Source organism: Eublepharis macularius, chromosome 10 (genome assembly GCF_028583425.1).
Source record: "Eublepharis macularius isolate TG4126 chromosome 10, MPM_Emac_v1.0, whole genome shotgun sequence".
In the NCBI taxonomy this organism is placed as follows: domain Eukaryota; kingdom Metazoa; phylum Chordata; class Lepidosauria; order Squamata; family Eublepharidae; genus Eublepharis; species Eublepharis macularius.
The window spans coordinates 63,002,033-63,027,047 of NC_072799.1; the positions used below are offsets into that span (position 1 = coordinate 63,002,033).

Sequence of the window (25,015 nt, forward strand, 5' to 3'; positions counted from 1 at the left end):
TATTGTTAGTATTCATTTTTTATTTATAATAAATAAGTCACAATATATTATTTATACATATCCATCCATAAGAAGAAAAATCATTTATCGTCCAAGCAATCATATCTTTACAAATGCAGCTTAATCTGCATGTATCTTGTAACTTTTGAAAAGCTGTAAGTTTGAACATACAGCAATAATTTTTAATTTCATCCAGTCAATCTTTTTTCTTAGGAGTAATAGTTGGCGTTCATACTTTCACAAAACCAATCCTGTCATCCTAGCTGCTGTAATCTTATATAAAGCAATTGCTCCCCCCCCACTTCTGTACCCTTGAGGAAGAAAGAATACATGATTGAGAAGCAAAAACTTCTGGAGTGCAAGGAATTAATAAACCTAAGCCATCTGACAATACTTTAACAACCATACCCCCAAAGAGTTTAGCCCGAGGGCAAGGCCAGCATGTGCGATAAAAATCAGCATTCATTTGGGCTTAAGATCAACATGTTCCTTCTTGATTTTGAAGCATCCTCATCAATGTCAACGGTGAAGTATCACATCATTTTAATTATGTTGCTAACATTTTAAAGAGGAAAAATGACATTAAAACTGTAGTTTTCCATTTAAAACATTAACAGCAGCATCGGTAACCACGGGCAAAATCTCTTCACCAATCTTAACAGAGCTGTTCCTAGTCCAAATTGCTGTGTACCGACAAAGAGAGTCCTATAATTGCTGTCACGTTTGCTGGTGCCCTCAATTCCCTTGGGTTTTGAAGACGGCTTCTATTATACACCTAGAAAAACCAGAGACTATGAAACTAGAGTTCAAAGTTGACAGGAAAACTAATGATCAGCAAAATTCAATGGAGGATTGCAATGTGGATCAATTCAATTGTTTTCTTAAATATTCAGAACAAAATGGTTTATTTTTTTCAAATAGAATTCAGCATTTAAGAGAATTCTCAGGTTGCTGAAAATTTTAAAAATGTTTTTAAATAAATGTTTTAGACACAAAAATGGTGCCTGACAACATATTTTGGCTTACTGTTTATTTGCTAGAAGTTAGCTATAGTTGAGACTCTGGCTGTTTTGGGGAAAAAATGAACAGAAAGAAATGAGTCCCAGATTTTTTACACAGCTGCGATCATGTGGCATTACTAATTTCTTCAGAACAGCAGTAGGGGATGAACTATTGTGTTTTTTCCCACTCAGACTTCCCCCACAAAAGCTGCTCCTTGTCCCACAGGTTAAAAATACAAGTTCCGAACATTTATCCAATAGCTGGGTTACACTCCTTATTTGAAAACACAGGCAGATGCAATTTGAGTGTATTTAATTTCTTCAAATCACTCATAATCCTAGTAACAGGGAAGTCATTTATTAACTCTTACATGGCTACATGATGTCACTGAGGGTCAACAAAGCTAATTCAGAGTGAGGTCGATGCTTTTTGAAGATGCATTACATTTGCTCTGGATGGGCTAATTTGCTGTCAGTGACATCATCATGACAAATCCAGTTTGATATGTAAGATGACTTCCCTCTTCTGGAAAGCAACTTTGGAGAGAAAAAATGGCATCAAAGCAGCAATTCATTGGAACTACAGCAAACTGCTGCAAAAATGTATACAAGAGGGAGACTTTTGGGAAAATTTTTCAGCATCCCCCTAAGTCCCTCTTTCATGTCATTTTTTTACTGTAGACCATTTGGCACAGCTATATACAACAACATTGCTCAATCCAAAGAAGCTGCATATAAACACAAGAACCAACTATAACATTTACATTAGTTCTGTTTTATCAAAAATAAATGCCGCTCAGTCAAAATAATGCAATTTAGATGCCAACACTTTTTTAAAGACTTCTTAGTACATTTCCATAATAATGTTTTAGATTTTTCATTCTACCTCACTAATGTACCTTATTGGGAGACAGATTGTGCTTATTTAATGATTTCAACACAGGAAATGAAGACAGAAGATACTGTTTTTGTTTCTGGTTCTGCAAATGGATGTTTTTGTGAAATTCATAAAATAATGGGTAGGATCCAACCAGCTTTTCCATGGGTGAAAAAGGGAGGACGGGGCTCACTTTGACCACCAAAAATTCCATAGTAAATATCATGCGACTTTCATGAACAAAAACTGTATGGAACTGGGGCTGAAGTAAGGAGAACTGGGTGAGATTGAGTAAAAAAGATAGCTGTATCCAACCAAATGTTATCTCCTTTGATTGTAACAATGTGATCTTAAACTAAGTTATATCTTTCTAACCCCAATGATAACCCATTGGTACAACATTCCTAACTTTTTCTGCTGGTTTTATGAAAACAAATCAAAAATAGCCATTTTGTCTAGCTTAATTTTGCACCATACAGCTCCCTATTTAGGGGAAGCTACCAGTCAAACTTTCATGTGGTTGTAGTCTCTGCTATTTACTTTTGGTATCAATCTGCCCAGTTGCTGGAAAGTCCCAACACAATAATAGCTGCCAATAAGGGTGTCAAAGGTGAGATAAAGACTTGCCGTCTGGGAGCAGCATGTAAACATTTTCACCTCATATGTAATATTTCTACCATGGAAAGGAACAGAATATCATGTGGATATGTTTCCAGTCATCCCCCTGCCCATGTTGCATAAGATTTTGTCTCACAGGGGCAAACACACATATACAGAGAGAGAAGAGAGGGGGAAAGCACTAACACTTTAAAGGCCTCTCTATCTATTATGCATTAGATTCAAAGGTACCTGTCCTGAATTGATGCAAGTCCATTTTATGCCACTGAATGCACTCTGTCCTGTAGTAACATTATTTCTTAATCTTCCACTCCACTATAATGAAGTTTCCACTCCCCAGCCAGACCTCTACCAAATATTTAATTCCTTTGCAGTTTGTTCTAGAACATTAAGTAAACCATGAGTAGCAAATATCCCACCCTCAAGAAAAAGAATAGGAAGAATGATATGTCTATGGTTTACAAGAACATAACTAAATAACCAACTGCTTGCATTATTGGTATAATACATCTTGTGACCACGTCTTCTCATACAACAGCAATTGGTACCTGCCTCTTACAATTAAGGGGGTCTCAGTGGCTTCAGAGCTGAGGAGAATGGTCGCTTGTGACTACAGCTATGTCTCTCCCCACCCTAATATGTCAGCAAACATCACCACAACACCTCAAAAATGCTTTGGAAACTGGGCAAACAAAATACAGAAAGAAGGAAACCAGATTCCAAGGTGATAAAAAGACTACAGGATTTTTCCTGCCGTCACAAATAGTGACAAAGAATCTGTAAGAGGCCCCTTCACTCACAAATGAAGTTATGAAAGTTGTACCAATGGGTTATCATTGGGCTTAGAAAGATATAACTTAGTTTAAGATTACATTGTTACAATCAAAGGAGATAACATTTGGTTGGATACAGCTATCTTTTTTACTCAATCTCACCCAGTTCTCCTTACTTCAGCCCCAGTTCCATACAGTTTTTGTTCATGAAAGTTGCATGATCCTTACTACTTCCACCTGACAAGATAAGCCTTCTCTAAAAGCTTTCTGATTTTGTGTTGTGGCAATAAACTTTTATGTTATACACTAAAAGCAGATGTTGCATTACTACAAGAAACTCACCATCGTTCAAATAGGAATATAGAATTAAAAGCAGACTGGATCCAAAACCAATTTCATGCAAAGGGATCATCCAGATCAAGAGGAGTCTCGATCATAATTTCCAAATCCACTAACTTTCAGCACAAAGCACCAGGTGTAGATCCTCTAGGAAGGTATCTATTTATCAAAGGCACCTTAGAAGAGTAGCCAATCATGTTAGCATCAATATATGCTCCAAACGCCAATCAAATAAAATTCATAGAAGACACTTTAAGAAAATAAATGACTTTCAAGCAGGAGAAACAATTGTTGGTGGTGACCTTAACTTCATAATAAATCATAACCTAGAGAAATCACATTACGAGGGCAACACATCTAAAAGCAAAAAATGGAACACTAGGCTGACAACAATTCTGAAAAATTTTCAGCTAACAGATATATGGTGCCAGATGCACAATCAAGAAAAGTCTATACTTCTCCTCTAGGCATAATACTCACACCAGGGCCGTTTTCACACTACTAACCTGCTTCTATAACGTTGTGCAACACTGCACAAAAAACGCGGATGATAGTGTCTTCTCACGAGAGTTTTGCGCAACATTGCGCAAAAGGCTCGCAAGAAGACGCTATCTTCCACGTTTTTTGCACAACATTGCAGAAGCAGGTTAGTAGTGTGAAAACGGCCCAGGATTGTTTATATACTTATCTCAGGAAAACTAATGAATACAGTAATTAACACACACATTTGGCAACATAACCTGGTCAGACCATGCATGGACAAGCTGCTTACTATCTTTTGGCCCACAATCCGCTCCAGAAAAGTACTTGACACTAAACAAAGCCCTTCCTTGTAATGCAAGTGTAGTCAAATCAACAGAAGAATCCATTATACACTATATAAAAGATAATGAATCATCTGATGTCTTACCACACATGAAATGTGACGCTCTTAAAGCAGAGTTAAGAGGGCACCTTATCTCGCAATCAGCATACATAAACAAAAAGAAAAATGAATAGAAACAAGCAATATTGAAAATAATAATTAAACAGGTAAAGCAACAACACAAAGAAAGAGGAAGCAAAATTCTACCGTAGACTATTAAATGAACACAAACTATTGGACACACTAGAAACAAATCAAAAACAAAGAAATCTGTTATAGTTGAAACAAAAACATTGGTTCTACTCCCCAAAGCATCTTAAAATTTTATTTTGGAGAACAAAAGAAAAGAGGGCCTCCAGATTAATAGCAACAATACAAGACTCTAAGGGACGTACACACAACAAATCAAAAGAAATAACCCAAACTTTCAAAAACTTCTACAACAAGTTATGTACATCCCAAAAACAGCCATAGATAAAGTTCAAGAATTTTTACACACACACAAACAAACACCTTGAAGAGCCACATCGACAACTACTGGAAAGCCTAATTACACTAAGGGAAACTCAAGAAGCGATTCAAAGATTAAAAAAACAATAAAGCAGCACGTCCAGATGGCTTCCCATCAGAATTCTACAAGACATTTAAAGCAACCATCACTCAGCTATTAACAAACACATGCAACAATATCTTAGAAACCGGTCTGTGGGAAATTGATTTAATGAAAGAGATTTTACAGCCCCCCTCATGGAGTAATGCTACAATAATAGTAATATACAAACAAGGAAAAAATCCTCATTCCGCCCAATTTCCTTACTAAATCAGGTCTAAAAAATATTTACCTCAATCATAACTCAACGAATACATTAATTCATAGGACAATACATCCTTCAAGATCAATCTGGATTCATCCTAGGAAGAGGCAAGGTTGTCCCCTTTCACCATTCCTCTTTGCCATCGCTTTAGAACCCTTAGCTGCTAGGATTTGTGAAAACAATCAAATCCAAGGTATAAAAATATTCAAAAATTCCTAAGTTAAGAATGTTTGCTGACAACATGCTACTATATATCACGAAGCCAGAAGAATCCTTACCACATCTACAGGAAACTCTCAATCTATATGCTCAAGTTTCTGGTCTAACAATTAATACCTCTAAATCAATGGTTCTCTCTATTAGCATTAAACAGCAAACCAAAGAGAAAATCTGCTCAAAATATAATTATCAATGGGCAGACAATGCGGCTCTCCCAGCTGCGGCATCACACAGCTCTGGCTGGGAGCTGTCCTTTGTGGCCCCACTCGGAGAGGAAGACAGGCTCCCTTCCTGGGCATCTGGGGCTTCGCTGGGGGGGGGGGGGGCGGAGCCAAGCGCCGTTGTGCGACGGCTCCACTCTCCCTGGCGTTAGTTGTTTCAGATCGCTCGGAGGGACAGGAGCATCCTTCTCCTTCTCCTCCGAGCGTCGGAATTGCAGTGCATCGCGTTCGGCCTCCCTGCTGGCCTCTACTTCGTCAGCCCTGTTTGCAGCCGCGGCAGCAGCACTGGTGTCGGCCAAAGGGATGGGAGCATCGTCGGGGCCTCTTTGTTGCTCAGCTGCGGCCCTCACTGCAGCAGCGGCAGCGTTTGGCGGCCATGGGGGGTTGTTCAGTGGGGGGTGTTCTCCCTCTGAGTTTTCAGCTCCGGCTCTTTTAGCCGCCCTTGCAGCGGCGTTGGCAGAGCCCGGGCAATTTACAGCCCATTTATGTTGCCCTTCTGTAGTTGGATTGGTGATTGGCCTGGAGGCTGTGGGCAACCTAGGGAGACAGGGATTTATTCGCTGGTTCTCCCCCCCCCCCAATTTAGCTCCGAAGTGCATTTTGCACTCCCCCCCCGGTTTTGTGCTCTCCCCTCATCCTAGAGCACTGACGGCGTATAAGCCCTGTTTCAGGGCTGGGTGGTCAAAAGTTTCTGTTGGGGCGGGACAATAACCCGCCTCATGCAGGCTGTGGGGGGCCATCTTGTTGCCTGTTTACTGGCCAAGTTACACTAGCCTGATGGCCATTTTGTGCAGTGGGGTGGCTTACATTTGCTGCGCTTTCCGCCATCTAGTGGTGGCAGCATGTAGTTATCCTGCTGGGCCTTGGAAACAGGGTGTCGGAGCCACCTAAGGGTAGAGTTGGAGTACTGTCCCTGTTAGGTCTCCTTAACATTATGGCAGGCTTGGCCTACCTTGAAGGGTGGGTGTCATCACTGGTTAAGTGGTTGAGCGGTGAACAGTTTGATATATCATTGTATTAATTATGCCGCCCAAGAAGGGAGGGGATCCGTCTAAAGGAAAACAGCCTGTTAAAAGGCCAGCGCCATGGAACCCACCTCCGGCTTTGTCTTCCTCGGACGAGGACGAAGGCCCGAGTAGGCGGGACCTGATGGAGCGCATTGTTGCTCTGGAGAGGGCAAGGGGGGCATGGCATCTGCCTGTGCCACCAGTCAGCCACGCAGGGGTGCCAAGAGAGTTGCGAAAGTGGGTTTTAATAAAGATTTGCCTCTCGCCTTTCTGCCCTCAAGAGACTATCAGGTATGGCGGCGAGTGATGGTGGCGGAGGCCAGGAACATCCGACCTCACTGGAAGGTGTGGTGGACGGCGACCAAGAAGGGCTGGATGACAGTGGGCAAGTCGCCGTAGCGGTGGAACCACCTGTGACTGATGGTAAGGATTCTCTGCCACAACAGAGCACTGCTTGGCCCTGGGGGCCCTGGGGGCAAACGACCACCTCTGGAGTTTCCGCCCCTTCCATTTCTAGCGGTTATCCCACGCAGGGTTGGCCTCTGGCGGGGCCATCAATGTGGCCCAATTATGCCAGTGGCTCCTTGTACCAGCAGCAGGTGCCTGCTTTGCCAACAGTTGGTAGTGCTACTGGTTGGGAAGGGCAAGCCTATCCATTTCCAGCCATTGGGTGGCCTTACGGATATGGCAGCCAGCCGGGCTCAGCTTCCTACGGAGCCCAGGGATACGGCATGGTCCCTTATAGGGCCTTGCCCCCTGGGGATACTGCTTTGCCATTAGGAGATCACTTGACACAGACCACCCATGAAAAAATTATACGGGATGAGTACGTAGATGTCTTTACCCTTCTCTTCAGGGAACTAGAGAAGAAAGATAAGGATGATCTTGACGACAGGGACAAGGAAAAGATCCGCCAGCGACGGATTAACAGGACCTGGGGTCATTGGTTGCCTGGGTTCCTGGTTTATGCCACGGTTTTGGCCAGGGCACAGCCACACAGGGCCCTCCCCCTCTTTCAATACATGAACATAATATACAGGGGGTACACTGATTTTGAAGGGGTGGCATGGCTTCGTTATGACGAAGAGTTCCGCATGCGTGCGGCTTTAACCCCGGGCTTACCCTGGGATCAAATACTGTTCCAGCTTTGGGTTCAGATTATGGCCCCCTCAAAGTCCACCACAGGGGATAGGACCGACAGCGGTCATATGATTATTCAGCCAGCTCAGGGTTCAGGTTCCCGCACCCCTGCGGGGCAGCAGGTTCAATCACGGTTGCTCTGCTGGGACTTTACATCCAGGGTGGTGTGCCATAGAAGGGCATGCAAATATAGACATGAATGCCCTACCTGCGCCGGACCCCATGCACATTCTGCCTGTCCTAGGGGATGACAAGGGGGACAGGGAGGAAAATACTTTGGGAGCGGTGGCGGCCAGCAAGGGCCTGGTAAAGGGGCCCAGTTCAGTAAGGCTGAGGGTACTTGAACGGTTGCTTCAAGTGTACCCACGGTGCAGGAACACTGATTATTTGCGTTTAGGTTTTAAGTTTGGGTTTAGGATCCCTTTCCAGGGTCCCAGGACACCTTTCATGGCAGCCAACCTCAGGTCAGTGGCTGATATGGAAGATGTGGTCCGCCAAAAGATTTTAAAGGAGTGTGCTGAGGGCAGGGTCTTAGGGCCTTTTGACGCCCCTCCTGTCCCGTCCCTGAGGGTTGTCAGGATCTAATATGTTCTGTAGTTCCTTGGTCAGAGTTACACCATGTTTAATACTGTAGTCGTTAGCCTTTCTCTCCCTCCAGATCCAGGTGTTATTTTAACCGCACTTTCCATGAAAAAGAATACTCTTATTTGTTTCTACAGCCAGAGACCTTGACGGGCCGCGCCTTCCCACAGCAAAGTTCGCATTGCTATGGAAGATAGGGGGGAGGCTGGGAGTGAAAGGTTAGATGTACCACATGTTATGCTTTCTTTTTTCATTCTCGACAATGACTGTTTTCAGCCAAAATCCTCTCCAGGCCTTAAAATATAGATACTTGAGTCAGAGCCTAGTCTTTCAATAAACCTTTTGAAACCAAAAAACTGTGCTTCTTGCAGAAGGGGGGGGGAGACAAACTCTAGATAACAGGGATTCCATAGTCTGACATTTTGTTGAGAATCTACTTTTACTCCCCCGACCCCTCACCCAGGGAGGATGGATACCAGCGGGAACCTGACTGATCCGTCTGTGTCTGGACAGGAGCGTGCTGGGACTACAGAACTGCCTACCGGTGGTACCAGGCAGGACCAAGTGACTCTTGAGGGAGCTCGACCTAAAACGAGTGGGATTCGTGAACATGAGCAGCTGATATTGTTGCCAACTCCTCGGCAGTGGGGCTCCAGGCCCCGGGAAACCAGGGAGAGGTGAGCTGGCACCATGTTCTCCCGCTCGATGATTGATCTAAGTAGGACCGTCGGGTCGACGGAGCAGGGAGCAACGGGAGGACCTGTTTGGGAAACAGGTCGCCTGTCCACGCTCTCGGCGGACTAGCTCCCAACAGTAGTTTCAATGGGATGCGGAGGCCGGGCACCTGGTGGAGGGTGTCCACTGGGGGGAGGCCAGCAGGCCACAGAACTGGGAGACTGTGCGTAATAAACTTTTAAGTTGGGATTACACCGATGTGGGCTCAACTGGAACTTGGGACAATGGCGCAGGAGCCCCAGCCGCAGACCCACGTTAGAACTGATTACAAAATCAAGACCATGTGGTGCAGTATGGAATACTTGTAGTTACGGGAATGGCAAAGGGCTGGATGGTGAGTGCTGCGGAAGAGGAAGCAAGCCCCAGGGAAACATCGGGGGTGACTTCAGCTGGTAAATATTAAATACCAAAAGTTTCAAGTGATGCTGTGGAAGACACGGATAGACAGCAGCGTAACTGGGAAGAGACCCTACTCCTGCCGGATCAAACAGTGCCGGCTGAGGAGGAGGAGATAAAGTACGGTACTCCTGCCCATTACCGGTGGCTGGAAGGCCGGTTAAATGCAATAAAAGGAAACCTAGCTCAAGCTGTCTATCTAATCAGCCTACTAGTGCAGAGTAAGAGCTCCACCCAGCCAGCTTCTCGAGCCCAAAAAACAAAAAAGGCACAAGCTCAAGCTCAACAGCCCCCTGCTCTACCTGCTCCAGGACCCCCGCCACAAGTTCAAGCCGAGCCTGGGCCCCAACCACCTGTGCCACCGCCAGCTGCTCAAGTTCCTCAGCCACAACAACCGCCGCCACCACTGCTGGTCCCAGCCCCGCCACCGCTGCCACAGCCGCCACCAGTGCAACCCGTGCCAGCACCGCAGCCTTTGCCGCCACCTCAGTTACCCACCCCAGGCCTGCCGCTGCAGCCGCAACAGCCGCCGCCACAACCAATCCCGGTGCTGCCGCCACCAGGGCCCGGGGGGCCAAAAGTGCAGGGTGCGCCGCAATCTCCTCCAGCAGGACAATTAGTGCCTCCAAGAAGACAGGCTAGACAGGGCGGGCAGGCGCCGGGAGGACCGGCGAGACCAGCGCCGAGACCTCAGCAGATCCCGGGTCGGGTGCCGGCTCCCCTCCAACCACAGCCGCAACAGCCACCACAGTTCGGCTTTCCACCACTATCCCAGGGACGGCAAGGTGGAGCGGAGCTGCCTATGGGATGGATTAAGTTGGAGGCTACCTTTGAGGGAGATACCCACAAATTGAGATTTTTCGTGGTACTCTCCTTTGGGAGTGGTACCAAAAAAGGCGCCAGGAGAGTTTCGCCTCATTCACCACCTGTCCTTCCCCAGAGGGGGATCGGTGAATGACGGCATTCCGGATGAACTCTGCACGGTGCATTACACTTCCTTTGACTAGGCGGTCAAGGTTGTGCGCCGGTGTGGGGTGGGAGCTGAAATGGCAAAGTGTGATATTAAATTTGCCTTTCGCCTGCTCCCGGTTCACCCTGAAGACTTTGATCTTTTGGGTTTTGCATTTGAGGGCGAGTTTTATATGGACAGGGCCCTTCAGATGGGGTGTTCCATATTTTGCTCTGCTTTTGAGCGCTTCAGTTCCTTTTTGGAATGGGAGTTGCGTCACCGCTGTGCCTGCCCAGACACCGTCCATTATTTGGATGACTTCATGGTGTCTGGGCCTGCTGGCATGGGGCAGTGTGCCAGGCTACTGGCAGGGTTCATGGAACTCGCTGAGGAACTAGGGGTTCCTCTGGCTCATGAGAAAACAGAGGGACCAGCAGTGGTCCTGACGTTTTTAGGCACTGAACTTGACACAGTTCATCAGACCTTGAGGTTGCCACGGGAAAAGGTGGTAGACCTTAGAGTCAGGTTGGAGGACTGCTTGAGTAGAGACAAGGTTTCTCTCCTTGAGTTGCAGCAATTAGTTGGCCATTTAAACTTTGCCTGTAAGGCAGTTGCACCTGGGAGGGCTTTCCTCAGGCGGCTGTGTGATGCTATGGGGAACTTGCGGTTGCCCCATCATCGCTTGCGAATTACCAAAGGTATGCGGGGTGATTTATTGGTGTGGAAGGAATTCCTTACCACCTTTAATGGGGTGACCTTCTGAAGGGAGGATCTGTTGTTAGAAGCAGAACTCCAGGTTACCTCGGATGCCTCCGGGTCTACAGGCTTTGGAGTCTTTTTCAGGGGGCATTGGTGTGCTGACCAATGGCCCATAGATTGGGTAGCCCAGGGATTGTCCAAAGACCTTACATTTCTGGAGTTCTTTCCCTTGTTAGTGGCCGTGTGGCTTTGGGGATCACAATTGGTGAACCAAGCTGTCCACTTTTGGTGCGACAACTTGGTTGTACGGCATGTGGTCAACACCATGGCATCTAGATCCCCCAGGGTGATGAGGCTGGTAAGGGCCATTACATTGAAATATTTGCAGATGAACATTTTGTTTAGGGCCAGACACGTTCCAGGTGTTAACAATGGTGTGGCAGATGCTTTGTCTTGCCAATAGATGGAACGATTCTGGCAGCTTGCCCCCTGGGCCGACAGGCAACCAGCGAGGATGCCCCAGGAGCTATGGGAGCTTGGATGGCGGAAGTAAATAGAGCGATCCAGCTGTCCATTGCCCCCAGTACACGCCGGGCCTATGACCATGCGGTAGGGCAGCTTTATCAGTTTAGGGCATCGGCGGGGCTCCAGCAGTCGTGGCCCATCCCGCCTGAGCACCTGATGCACTTTTGTGTAGTGCAGCGGGGGCGGGGCCTTGCTGTGAAGTCTATCAGGGGACAGCTGGCTGCTTTGGCCTTTGCCAGCAAAGCACGTGGCTTACCTGAATTCACAGGTGTTTTTAGGATTCGAAAGATGCTGGAAGGCTGGGCCAAGGAGATAAAAATGCCAAGTGACCCTAGGCAGCCCATCTCCCCATTAGTGTTGAAGGGGTTGAGGACTGTGTGGGCACAAGTATGCTCTTCGGCGTTTGAACAGAAGCTTTTCCACGCTGCTTCCTTAACGGCATTCTTTGGGGCCCTGCGAGTCAGTGAGCTGGTGGCCTCATCGCATACGGATGCTTCTGGCCGGGCCTTGACCACCCAAGACATTAAATTTGTTGGGGACAAAGTCTCCATTGGGATTAGACGGTCCAAGATGGACCAGCGGCAGCGGGTGAGCACCTTGCTTTTGGGCCCCTGCGCTGAGCAGGAGCTGTGCCCTGTTAAGGCCCTCAGGGAGTATGTCACGCTTCATGGGGATGACCAAGGGGTCTTATTCTGCCACGAAGATCAGTCCCCATTAACTAAGTTTCAGTTTGGGGCAGTGACAGAGAGGGCTCTTAAGAAAATTGGCCTGACAGGGGTCAAATTCAGCACCCACTCCTTCTGGATTGGGGCGACCTTGACAGCGGCTGCTATGGGGTACCCTCAGCAGGCAATTCAGAGAGTGGGCAGGTGGCGGTCGAGGGCGTTTCGGTCCTATATCCGGCCCCTGCCTCATTTTTAAATGGCGAACTAATTGCTCTTTCCTCAGGTGCAGTGTTGGGCCATGCGAGGAAGAGGATCCTGATTTGTGGCCACAGTATGGTGTTCTGGGCGGCCAATCAAGCCAAGAGAACGCTGATTGGATCCCAGCTGGGTTTGAGCACTGTGGCCACTGTGGAGTGGCAGGGCCGGCGTGGCCTCAGATGGCCCGGCCTGCTGCCCCTCTTGTTTAGGGGATGGAAGGGTCCTCCCCCACACATTGTGGTCATTCACCTTGGTGGTAATGACCTGGGGCTGGTATAGGGTAAGGCCCTGTCAATGCAAGTAGCTGAGGACCTGAGTTATGTAAGCAGCCGATGGCCGGGCATGCTTATAGTATGGTCAGAGACGCTACAATGACGAGTTTGGCGGGAAGCCTTAGATCCCAGGGCGATAGAGAGGGCCCGACGTAAGGCTAACCTCGCCATTAAGAGGTCTTTGGGGCAAGGCTTGGGCATTTATTTGCCACACCCCAAGATTAGGGCCCAATTTGCCCACCTCTACAGAGGTGATCGTGTCTACCTGTCACCTGAGGGCAATGATATATTTTTAGATGACCTGCAGCAAGGGCTTCGGGTGGCTCTAGGCCACTTGTGGGGCACAAGGGTCTAAGCAGAGGCTTGACCCTTGTGGTGGCAGGAGATTTTGGGAATAGGGTGTGGGCCGGTGAGCCCCTGTGGCATTTCCCCAAGGGTGGGGAACAGGGTCTGCCATTAGGGTGGTATGCTTGTGGCGGATACCGTTGCACGGGCAGACGCCTGAGGGGATCCCCAGGTACAAGGCCTAACCTCATGCTAGACGGCTGGGGTGTAACAGGTGCTTGAGGAGGGATCCATGGCCTGGCTGGCCGGGTTGCAGCCATTCGTGAGATGGCCTACACCCGGGGCACTGGGGTTCGCCCAGACAGGCAAGGCGGTGGTCAGTGGGCTGATCCCGTGGCTTGACCAGTACCGCTTAGTTAGCTCTTGCCGTGCTTTACCTTTATGGTCATTTTAATAAACAGCCCTTTAATCCAAGCCTGTGTCTGTCTCTTACTTCCGGCTGGGGTTGCAATTACTTTCTGTATCTTGGAGTTAATACCCCCCTTTAACCTGAATCATCTAATAAAATATAACCATGCTCAGAAAAGCAAAGAAATAAAAATATATTTATTCAAATGGAACAAACAGCAAAACTCATGGTCCAACTGATATCATTTAGTCAAAGTGTTTGTTCTTCCAAAAATAATCTTCATTTTCCGTGCCATCCCAATATCACTACAAACAGAAACAGTGAAACAATGCCAGTCCATACTCAATAGTTTCCTATGGAACTATAAACGTCTGAGAATCTCCTTCCAAGTCCTGAGACAGAAAACTACCAATGAAGGCTTCAACTACCTAGACTTAATGTCATATGCAAACACTATCCACCTTACAAACACAATACAAATGCTATGGAGAAAAGAATAAGAAGACTGGTTACAAATTTTGAAACCTCTCCATCATCCCATGACAATACAAGAATTATTGTGGAGTAAATGTAGTTCCCCCTCCATCTCAGATAAAAACAAAATACTCAAAGTTTGGGACTCCTACAGTCTCTCTCATATGGCTGCACAAATATGGTTAATGGATATACTACACAAACTGAAATCAGACTTTAAGAACATATTAGACCAGCCAGATCCAACCAGGAAAGGTCTTATCTCCAAAATTTACAAAACTATCATCCAAATCAGCAAACTTAGATCAACTTCCAAACAAAATGACAACAGGACTATGGCATGCCATTAACAATTGACCAATGGGGGAAAAAATCTGGACATCAAAATTACTCAAATCTCAAGAAATCAACACCAAACATATAAAATCATAATATGGTGGTACCATACACCAAAAAAACTAGCTGCAATTACATCATCATATTTTCCCATGTGCTGGAGAAAATGTGGAGAAATTGAAACATGCACATGGCTGGTGGCAATGCCCAATAATAAACAAATTTTGGCAGGAGGTGCTACAACACATATATAACATAACTGACTACAAAATTCCACTTTCACCACAGCTAATTTTCTTGGAACAACGGCAAAATCTCAATATCCCTATAAGATGCAATCTCATAGCCAGTTTGTTAGGAGCACCAAAAAATGTGATAGGCTCACATTGGAATAAACAAACACCACCATCAACCAACGATTCTCGAAAGTATGGAACCATTTTATTACCCAAAAAAATAACAGACTGTCTACAACAATCTAACATATCCTAAAATGGCAGTATTTTATAACAAATGGTTACCTTTTTTTGAATATGTTATCAAAAATGAAGTATAAACTCCAAAGCAGCCATACCAAATAATTCTCAACTCATAAAACTAAACAAATGTGAAGGTACAACAATGTCAAAATCAACACAATTAAAAACATTAGAAAAATAAAAGAAACAAAAGTAAACATCGTAAGTGCTAGAAAATTGGATTCTATGTATATAGTTAATATAGTAAAATTTGTTACGATATATGTTCTTTTTCATATGTATCTTTATAACTATTGTATGTGAATAATCTTCTCAATAAAAACCTTAAAAAAAAAGAATTAAGGAGTCACTTAGACACTTGTAATAACTGAAATTGAATTTACAACTATGCAAGAAATTGTAATTGCTTTCATGACTTGTATCACACACAAGGGAGACTGTCAAAAAGAGTATCCACCTTGATTCTACCTTCTCCTCTTCTCTCACAACCTTCCTTACTAGGAGAGTTCAGCTAGCAGCTGCAGAGAAACAAGTAGAAAGAAGGAAAAAAACTATTTTGGCATGATTGGAGCCATTGGAACACTGGAAAATATACCCCCCCCCCGTTTGCCTGACATGATATCCAGGTGAACAGCAAGGATAGTCAATGCCTAAGCATCGGAGGGGAAATGGGTAACTGTCACAACGACAAAAATTAAAACTGGGGAAGGGGACAACAAAAACAAAAAATCTAAAAGCAATATGAGGCAGAAAAACATTTTTATTAAAAAATGTACGTGGGGAGTTTTTCAGTTGTGTTTGGAGATACATACACATTTCACACACAGGGAGACATATATTTGTGTATCTTCAGACACAACTGGAAAAAAACCTTCCCAACGTACATATGTTTTCCTGCAACTTTTTGCTTTTGTGTATTATGTGCTGTGAAATTCCTTCCAACTTATGGCAACCCTATAAATTAATGGCCTCCAAACCGTCCTATCATTAACAGCATTGCTCAAGTCTTGCAAACTGAAGGCTAGGGCTTCCTTAACTTTGCTCTTAGGTTAACTTTAACAATGTCCAGATGGGCTTGACTTGGGCTCATTACCATGTAGGGTTGCCAGGCCCCTTCGATCTCCCAGTGGGAGATTGGGGCCTGGCTCTTACCTGGGGGGGGGGGTGCGTGTGGAGCATGCACACACTCCTGCAAGCGGAATGACATCACTTAGTGATGTCACCACGCAGCCTGTTTGGGCACGTTCCTACGCTCTGCAGGGGCCCACAACAGGCCCAATCCATGCCAAAACGGGCCCAATCTGTGCTCATTTTGGCACGGACCGGGCCGTTTTGGCACGGATCGGGCCTGTTTAAGGCCCCTGTGGAGCATGGGAGTGTTCCTGCGCTCCGCAGGGGCCCACAACGGGCCCGATCCGTGCCCGTCTTGGTGTGGATCAGGCCCATTTTGGCATGGATTGGGTCCGTTGTGGGCCCTTGTGGAGCACAGGAACACTCCCGCGCTCCACAGGGGCCCCGATCCAGGCCAAAACAGGCCTGATCCTGGCTGCTGCTGTGTGCAGGGGTGTGCAGCACTGCAGGGGGCGTGCATTGAAGGTGCGCCGCCCCCCCCCCCCGCTGGCCAGGGAGGTGGGGGCGGGGGAGGGTGGGGGCGGGGGACCCCCGCCCCCACCGGGGGTCTGGCAGCCCTATTACCATGATATGGTCAATTTATGACATTTCAGAAATATAATAGGTATTTTTCACTTATAAGATTGTTTGTATGTGATATAAAGCATTTGGAGCATCTTAAAAATTTGTACAGGCTCCATAAAAATTATACCTGGTCAATGACTATGTTTTTTCCCCTATAGACTCTGATGTCAAACCACAATTATTCTGACCAGAAACAAGGTTCTGAGCTGGACTACAGATTTGAACGCACTGTGATCTGCGCAGCAGCTGGAGGCTGGAACTTGTCTTCAGAGGAGTACTGAGGGCAAGAAAGCTATCTGGGTTTATCTGGGCTCACATGGTCAAGCAGCAACATCCTGGCCATGAGAACTGGTTGAACAAGCAAGCCTTTCAATTTAGCCATGGGTTTCAATACCCTAAGCAGCAAGAGCCCTCGCCTGTTTCTGGGCTTCATACAGCTAGGTCTTTAGTGCTGATCCTGTGAAGAACCATACATATTCAATGCCTGGGCAGTGCTCTGGATCAGTAACAGGAACATGGGCCACCAGGCTGCTGTTTCATCATCACTGTGCTGCTTCCTCACAGGCCTGCTGTCTTCACTGGTCCTGATGGCTGGAGGAGAAGCTGGTTTGACTAATGGTCCATGGTCTGGATCTATGAAGAAGGGAATTGGCTACCTTGGAGGTCTGACAATTTTGCAACATCATCTGGAGCTGATGCTTCAAGGGCAGGCCGTCCTTTGAGGCCTCAGGATCTAGGGGCTCAGGATCTGAGGGAATCTGGTGGCCCCAGGTATCACTGAGCCCTCTTATATTCCCACAGTATGGGCCCTGGCTAGAGTTGCCAGGCCACAGGCTGGCACCCCTGGGAGGTTTCAGAGGGCAAGGACCAGCATCAAGTTGGCATACAATGTCATCTCTGGTGAAAACTAAAACTGTCAACATGACATTGTGGGAAGATCCAGGATTTGCAAAAACTTCTATGGTTAAACCATAGAGTTTTTTAAAACTCTAGAGTGCCCCCAGTGTCATAATATCACTACTTGTTTTTGCATCCATTTCCAGCCATTTTTTTTCTCACCAGCATTTGAGGTACCAGCAAGCTACAACGTGTATTGCCAGGAAGTCTCCTGCCCTAGTGAGAGACCTGGCAACCCTAACACTAGCTCATCCAGGTCATTCTCAGATAAAGAGTACACTCCTGGGTCTGGCCAAGGAGTGATCCTTACTGTGATCGTGAGTCCATGATAGTCTAGAAGAAGAAATTTAAAAAAAAATGTTTCTATTTCCTTTTATCCAGACTTTAATTTCTACAAAGGGATAAACTGTGCATTGGGTTCCATGGTAATACAACAGTAAAAAAAGTGACTTACATAGCAATATTATCTAAATACCAAGTTTAAGCAACAATGCAAATGCTCTTAATAAAGAACAATGAAAGGACGCTAAAGGACACTGCCTTGTCTCTGCTATAATCAACTTTACCTATGATGTTTAGCAACTATTTCTTGCTCACGATTTGCAGTGCTACTCTGCCTGCCTGATCACTCTTACACAAAAGCTGTCACTCATGTAAAATGATATGCTGGATTTCTAGTGTACACACAGAGACTAGGTTGAAATGACCAGCTTCTGTTTGTTTTAGAAATAAAGATGGATTTATATTCCAGTTCCTGTAACGTACAAACAGAGTTCACTAAATATCTACAGGACCTTTTATTTCTAGTGTTAAGAGAATATTTGTACAGGTGATATTTGCTTCAAATCGAAGACACAAGATCTTTGATTAAACTCCCACAAAGCTATAACTCTGGGATTCTTTTAGGAAATGGAATAATATTGTGGTAGGCAAAGAAATTTCCCTCTGTTCCTTTTGTAATTTTCCAGAATGTTAAAAATATCAAATTAAGCAGAGCTTTCAAATTGGAGAATAAACCATGACATCCCAACATCATTTTGCCTTTTCCAGATTTTTTAAAAAGAATTAAACTGAATAGTAACTAAGTCAAGATAAGTAGCCCACTGTGCATTGGGAGACAATAACATGGAGAACAAAGCATCTAGCTGCTGCAGCCTCACGTTCGTTTGGGGCAGCTGGCCACATCACCTCCCAGGATGTCCTACCTCATGGCCAGGTAAGTCTAGCACAATTGACCCAGTGATTGTTTTACTGGAAAAAAAATGCACGTCTCACAACCTGCCTATTTGTGAACACTGAACTGGGGAACTCTGTGCCAACTTTGGGTCCATTTTTTAGTCCGTGCCCAACTCTAGTCAGTATACTTACTAAGTCCTCTACCTGAGTCTCTCCCCTCTTTCCAAATTTCAAAAGAAAAGAGCATTTCGTTTTCTGGCAATGCCAATTGTCCAACACCTGGGGACCAAATCCTCCCCCACATTGTTATTTTTAGTGGCTCCCAAACTGCCCATGTTTGTGTAGCTGAAGGGCCCTCATCTGAGACAATGAGAATTGACCCTGCTTCTTTCCCCCACTTTCGAGTCACTTGCTGCCCAGCTGCCCAGACCTCCAACTCTGTGCTGGATCCAGCTGGACATCTGGATCAATAGCTATCTGTTTCCTACTATTTCTTCTTTTAGCTCCTCCCCTTTCCTCCCTTCTCCTCTTGTAATTAGCTTTGAATAATGGCTGCAAGTAACTTGCTCCATAATTGTACTTAGTTCTGTTATTATTCGACTCTTTGAGATTTTCTAACCTTCATCTAGATATTTGTAGTATTCCCTGTAAGTATAATTCTTTTTTTTCACTCTGTCCTAAACTCTGTGTTCTCTCTATGCTTGCCTCAATACCTCATCATGCAGTGGAAGGTCCTTCATTAGTTGTGTGTGGGTCCTTGCCTGAATTTGAGAGTTTCTTTTAGCTGAATGTAAGCCAGTTGCACTAGAGACACTAAGTGGGAAACAGTAGCAGTAAGGGTTGTATGCTGAATGGAAAGTGGAGCATACCAAATCTATGATAAATGATCAAGATGAGACATCTACTGTGAAAACAGGGTGTGGCGAAATGGGGCCTTTCCTCCCACTGGTAGACCCTGCTCTGCCTACCTCTCCCTTTTTCGCCTCTGGCCAGGCACCTGAAGGGGCTGTCTCCCTTTCCTGTCTCCGGATAGTTGCTGCCACCATTGTCCCTGTATGGGGTCCTGGTTAGGCAGGACAGCTTCCTAACCTCCCTCCTCTGCTAGTGGGCCCAAGTGGTTGGGGGACTATGTGGAACAGAAGAGCTTTCTTCCTTCATAAATTCCAAAAATCATTTATTTAACTGCTAACTATACACAGGCAAATATACAGTGAATGGAAGGAATAATACAAACTAAAAAGAAACCCCTACTCTATCTCCCTCATGCCCTAATTTGATGTTGTGTAGGGAAGGGCCAATCTTTTGATACCTGCGGTTACATTAGATCTACATCTCCCCTCAGAGCCATCTCTCCCTCAACTCTCCAGCCACCAACTGTCAACTTCCAACTCCCCTCCACCAACTGACTTGCTCTCCCTCCAATCACATTCTACCCCAGAACTGGCCCCTCCCCTCTGCAGCCCATAGAAAGTTAACTCCACAAACAGAATGGCTTTTCTTCACACAGAGCAAAAAGGAAAACTGTTTTTTTTAGAAAGACTAGACTCAATCAGTGCACCATAATTGATGGAATATTACTAAACTAGGGAACCAATAGTACTAAACTGGGGAACCAGAAGTGGTTTTTCTTCAACTCTTACAGCCACAATGCAGACAGAGTTAGGTAGCCCATACTGCCATAGAACTGAGCAACTCATATTTAGGCTTCTAGTATACAAAAAGACTACAAATAAACACCAAAGTTCAGCAGTGATCAAATGACACAAAATTCTTCTTTGCTGTTCCTTCGTTATATGCCATAAAGATTATTCTTGCATAAAATGTGTGTACTCCGGCTCAGTTCATCAGATGCATATAATATTACCCTCCACTGGCATTTATATTTAATACACTCACGTAAGCAGAGAATGGAGAAACTGTAAACAGTCAAATGTCCATGAAATGCAAGAGGTCTGTGACATTTATACACACAGATACAAATCACAACAGCACTAATTGGTAACAACATAAACTTCCTAACTTTCCTGTGCTCATTCACCATCTTTTAAGAGAAACAAACTCATGGTTCCAATTAAGATCTAAATTTAGGGAATCAAATTTGCTGATACAGTCTAACATCTCACAGAAATCTCTCCTGGAAGACTTTTGTTGTTGTTGTATGTTTCTAGAAACTCTTCTGTTCAGGGTATACTGCCCAGAAAATGTGCTCTCATAAACTGGGGAACAGGTGCTGCTTCCAGGTCTTAGCCACGTTGCTGAACACACATTTCCTGACTTTATGGTGGCAAGGACATTGTTTTTCTTTTTCCACTTTTTAATTTTTTTTTATTTTTAAACAATGAGTGAGATGTTAAATAAACAACATACAAATAAAATACAATAGAATCAGATTAATGAAACTACATAATGTTCCCTCTCTCCGTCCCATACATACTTAAGATGCTTTACGTTTTATATTTTATATTCAACATTATATTCAATCTTATTTTGTTTAGCACGTTAACATGCAACTTAACTATTTAGCTTAGCACTTGATCTATTTTAATATCACTTATATTTAGGTTCTCCTTGGTTTACAGCTACATATTCAAAAAAACCTTTCCATTTTTCTTGACATTCTTGGTTTGGTCTGTTATGCATATAAGAAGTTAATTTTGCCATTGACACACATTCACACAATTTTTTCATGTAATCAGTCATGTCTGAACAAGATTCTGCCTTCCATTTTGTTGCATATACTACTCTTGCTGCTGTCACCATATATTTAATAAGTTTGTTATGCTCTTTTATTATGGTGCTTGGTAAAATATTTAATAATATATATTTAAGGTCCAGTGCAAAGCAAAACTTCAATATCTTTTGCATCTCCTCATGTATTTTTATCAACTGTCCTCTTGCAATCTTACATGTCCACCACAAATGATAGAAAGTTGCTTCCATACATTGGTATTTCCAACACTTTCTGCTATAATCCTTACCAGTTTTTGCAATATCCTTAGGAGTGATATACCATCTAAAAAAACATTTTATACCAATATTTGACAATCTGTAAGTTTAATTTTGTTTAGTCCATAAATTTTCCCACTGACTCACTGAGATATTTTCACCAAAGTTTTGCATCCAATTAATCATACAATTTTTGACCTGTTCTGATTGTGTTTCATATCACAATAAGATTTTATATACTTTTCCTAATAGGTGTCTTGTCTCTCAGTCTCCACAGATGAGTTGTTCAAACTTCTTCCACATTTCCTGCCATTGTGCTGTAATTATTATCTAAAACAGATGAGCCTGGTGAGATCCTATTACATTGTCACAGTTTACGAAGATTGTCTCAACTTAATCAAAAGCTCAATGCAAGGCACACTTGGTAACGAAAATGAAAGAAAAGCACTTACCTGCGTCAGTTCATTACTATCCACAAGGCCATTGTTGTCTGAATCATAATATTTAAACATCTGATCCACCAATAATTTCTTCAGAGCCAATTTATCTTCAACATTTCTTTCTCTTGCTTGCAAAAGGTATCTTCTGTTCTGTAGATCCAGCAGAAAATTTTTCATCTTGTTGTAGTCAATAGATTTGCAGTTGTCCCCTGCCAAGTTAATGCCATATTTAAGATTATTTAAACTAACATGAGGGGCAAAATGTTTTTTTACAGAAAACAGTTTGAGAGTTACTGTAAACAGATGTTACAGATTATTTGTGTTCCTTAAGCATTTCTGAATATGTTCGGATCAATCAAAAACCCAAGCAGATGCAAAAGAGAAGATGGCTGCTATGATCAATTTTGGAATTTGACTGGGATTTCTAGAACAGCCCTGTGAAGATCACAGTGTGCTCAGATATGAGGGCCATCTTTCTGGTAGCAACTGAACACATGCCCAGATGAAGCTATTGCTTTCTAGAAGAGTTCTAGGCCCATTCCAGGGCATAAATAGAAATATTAAACAAAAACTATACTCTGAAGTTTGAGAGTAATTTCAGTTGATGCAAAACAGGTGAATATCATTCAAAAGATACCTTCAATTTCTGTTTGGAAGAAAACTGGAAGTTCCATTGAACTTACTCAACAAGAGTTCAATTTTCTACTTTAAAATGTCAATACCATTATCTAGGTAATCGTTATGCATGCAAGCTTTATTCACAGAATTCAATCACTTCCTAATGATGACATTTTTCATATGTCTTTGAAAATCATTTCAGTTCTCAAGTATGAAGAATGGGTCAATTACTAGAGCTAATAAGGCTCACTAAACAGAAGTAGAAGTGGGAGTTAGAAAACTGTCATCATCAACGTGTCAAGTTTCATTCACATAAATTATGATATATATAAGAAAAAAAACCATAATTAAAAGCCATCAGTTACTTCCATTATCTATTTAAAAGTAGCAATTAAGTACTATCATACTCTGAAATGTATGACAAATGAATTCAGGTAGAGCAGACAACATCACTCTTTAGATTAAATTGCTCACAATTATTATGAATTAAGCTAGAAGGAACTTGCCTGAACCAATTCACAACAGAAATATGGACTGGGTTCCATGAGCTAGGCAAATGTACATGAAATCTATATCGACCTTAAGAGCCAAAAACAAGATGAGAATAGCACAAAGACATCATGTAGAGTTACCAATTCCATGTTAGGAAATTCCTGGAGATTTGGGAGGAGAGCCTGGAGACGGTGGAGTTTGAGGAGGCGAGGGAACTTCTTTGGGGTTTAATACCATAGAGTCTGCCCTCCAAAGCAGCTGTTTTCTCCAGGGGAACTGATCTCTGTAGTTTGGAGAGGAGTTGTAATTCAGGTATATCTCCAGGTCCCATATGGAGGCTGGCAACCTTAACATTATGCATACAGTGATTTCAGCTAGCACAGGAACTAGTGGCAATGCCCTGATGTGCCCTTTGTCAGGCAGGCAAGCCAGCCTGCCTGCCATAACTGTGAAAGCATATATACTGGGGGAGGGATGGGCTTTCGCTTTGCATAGAGGGAAACGGCACGTAAGCTTTGCAGGACTTTTTGCTGACTTCAAATGACTTGTTTGAACTGGGAGGAGGGGACTGGGAGTATAATCTCTCAGGGAAGAATTTGCTTCAGTGTTCCAGGCAATTTCTATGTAACAGTGCACTTCTAGGGAGTTATATCTGAATAAAGACCCTTAACTCATCCAACTGTGTTGGATGAATGGAAAGTCTGAGAGAATCCCCTAGCCAGGCCTGACACTTTGCCTCTAGAACCCCCCCCCACACACACACACACCATGTAGTATCCATGGACTTTATCACTGACCTTCCGCTGAACAAAGGGAAAACAGTGATTTGGGTGGTAGTGGATTTGTTTTCCAAACAAGTCCATTTCATTCCATGCTCTAAGTTGCTGACAGCCAAAAAGTTCACCACATTGTTCATGCAGCATGTAGTAAGACTCCATTCATTTCTTGACAAAGTAATATTGGATCGCGGCCAACCATTCGTTGCCAAGTTTTGGCGAGAGCTGATGGAAGTACGGGCATTACTCAAAGGTTGAGTTCAGTGTACCATCTCAAGACAGACGGGCAATCCGAAAGGGTTCATCAAGTCCCGGAGCAATTTTTAAGGTGTTACATTGATTATCAACATGATAATTGGACTGATTTCCTAGCATTTGTAGCACATTGTTACAACAATAGCGTTCATATCTCTATGGGAGCACCCCCATTCAAGATCACACAGGGCTTTGAAGGCAAGCCCTTGTCATTTGTGAAAGACCCCCGCCCGGGAGTGGGGGGGAGAGCTCAGCACTTGGTGGAACTCTATCATGGAACAGTGGGATCTAATAGCAAAAACCCTGGAAAAAGCCAAACAGGATTACAAAAAACATGCAGACCGTAAATGTCCCCCCCTCCGGATTTGAAACCTAGAGATGAGGTTTATGCGTCCACAAAAAATCTCAAGGGAGAACAGCCAAGCAAAAAGTTGGGATGGAAATACATTGGACCTTATAAAATCTTCAAAGTAATAAATGGAGTGGCTGTTAAACTCAACCTGCCAAAGAATTTAAGACACATACACCCAATATTCCACTGCAGCTTGTTGAAGAAAGCCCCGGAGGCGAACACCTGGCACCCCAAATCTGGAGTCCCCCCTCCCCATGGTGAATGGATAACCTCATCATGAAGTGAAAGAGGTGTTGGACTCAAAACGGAAAAGAGGAAAATTATTTTACCTGATAAAATGGAAGTACTTTTACCAGGGTCAAAATGAATGGGTTCAAGCTAAAGATGTAAAGGCTAAAAAACTCATCAAAGCTTTTCACAAACGTTATC

At 44.2% G+C, this 25,015-nt stretch overlaps 1 protein-coding gene across 1 annotated transcript in view; it reads right to left on the reverse strand.

The window, feature by feature from the left end:
• FSTL5 (follistatin like 5) overlaps positions 1-25,015 on the reverse strand; it is a 578,210-nt gene that overhangs the window by 211,918 nt on the left and 341,277 nt on the right. The window contains exon 5 of the mRNA XM_054990327.1: positions 22,106-22,302. Coding sequence (XP_054846302.1) covers positions 22,106-22,302 — 197 coding nt within the window. The remainder of the gene's footprint in view (positions 1-22,105; positions 22,303-25,015) is intronic.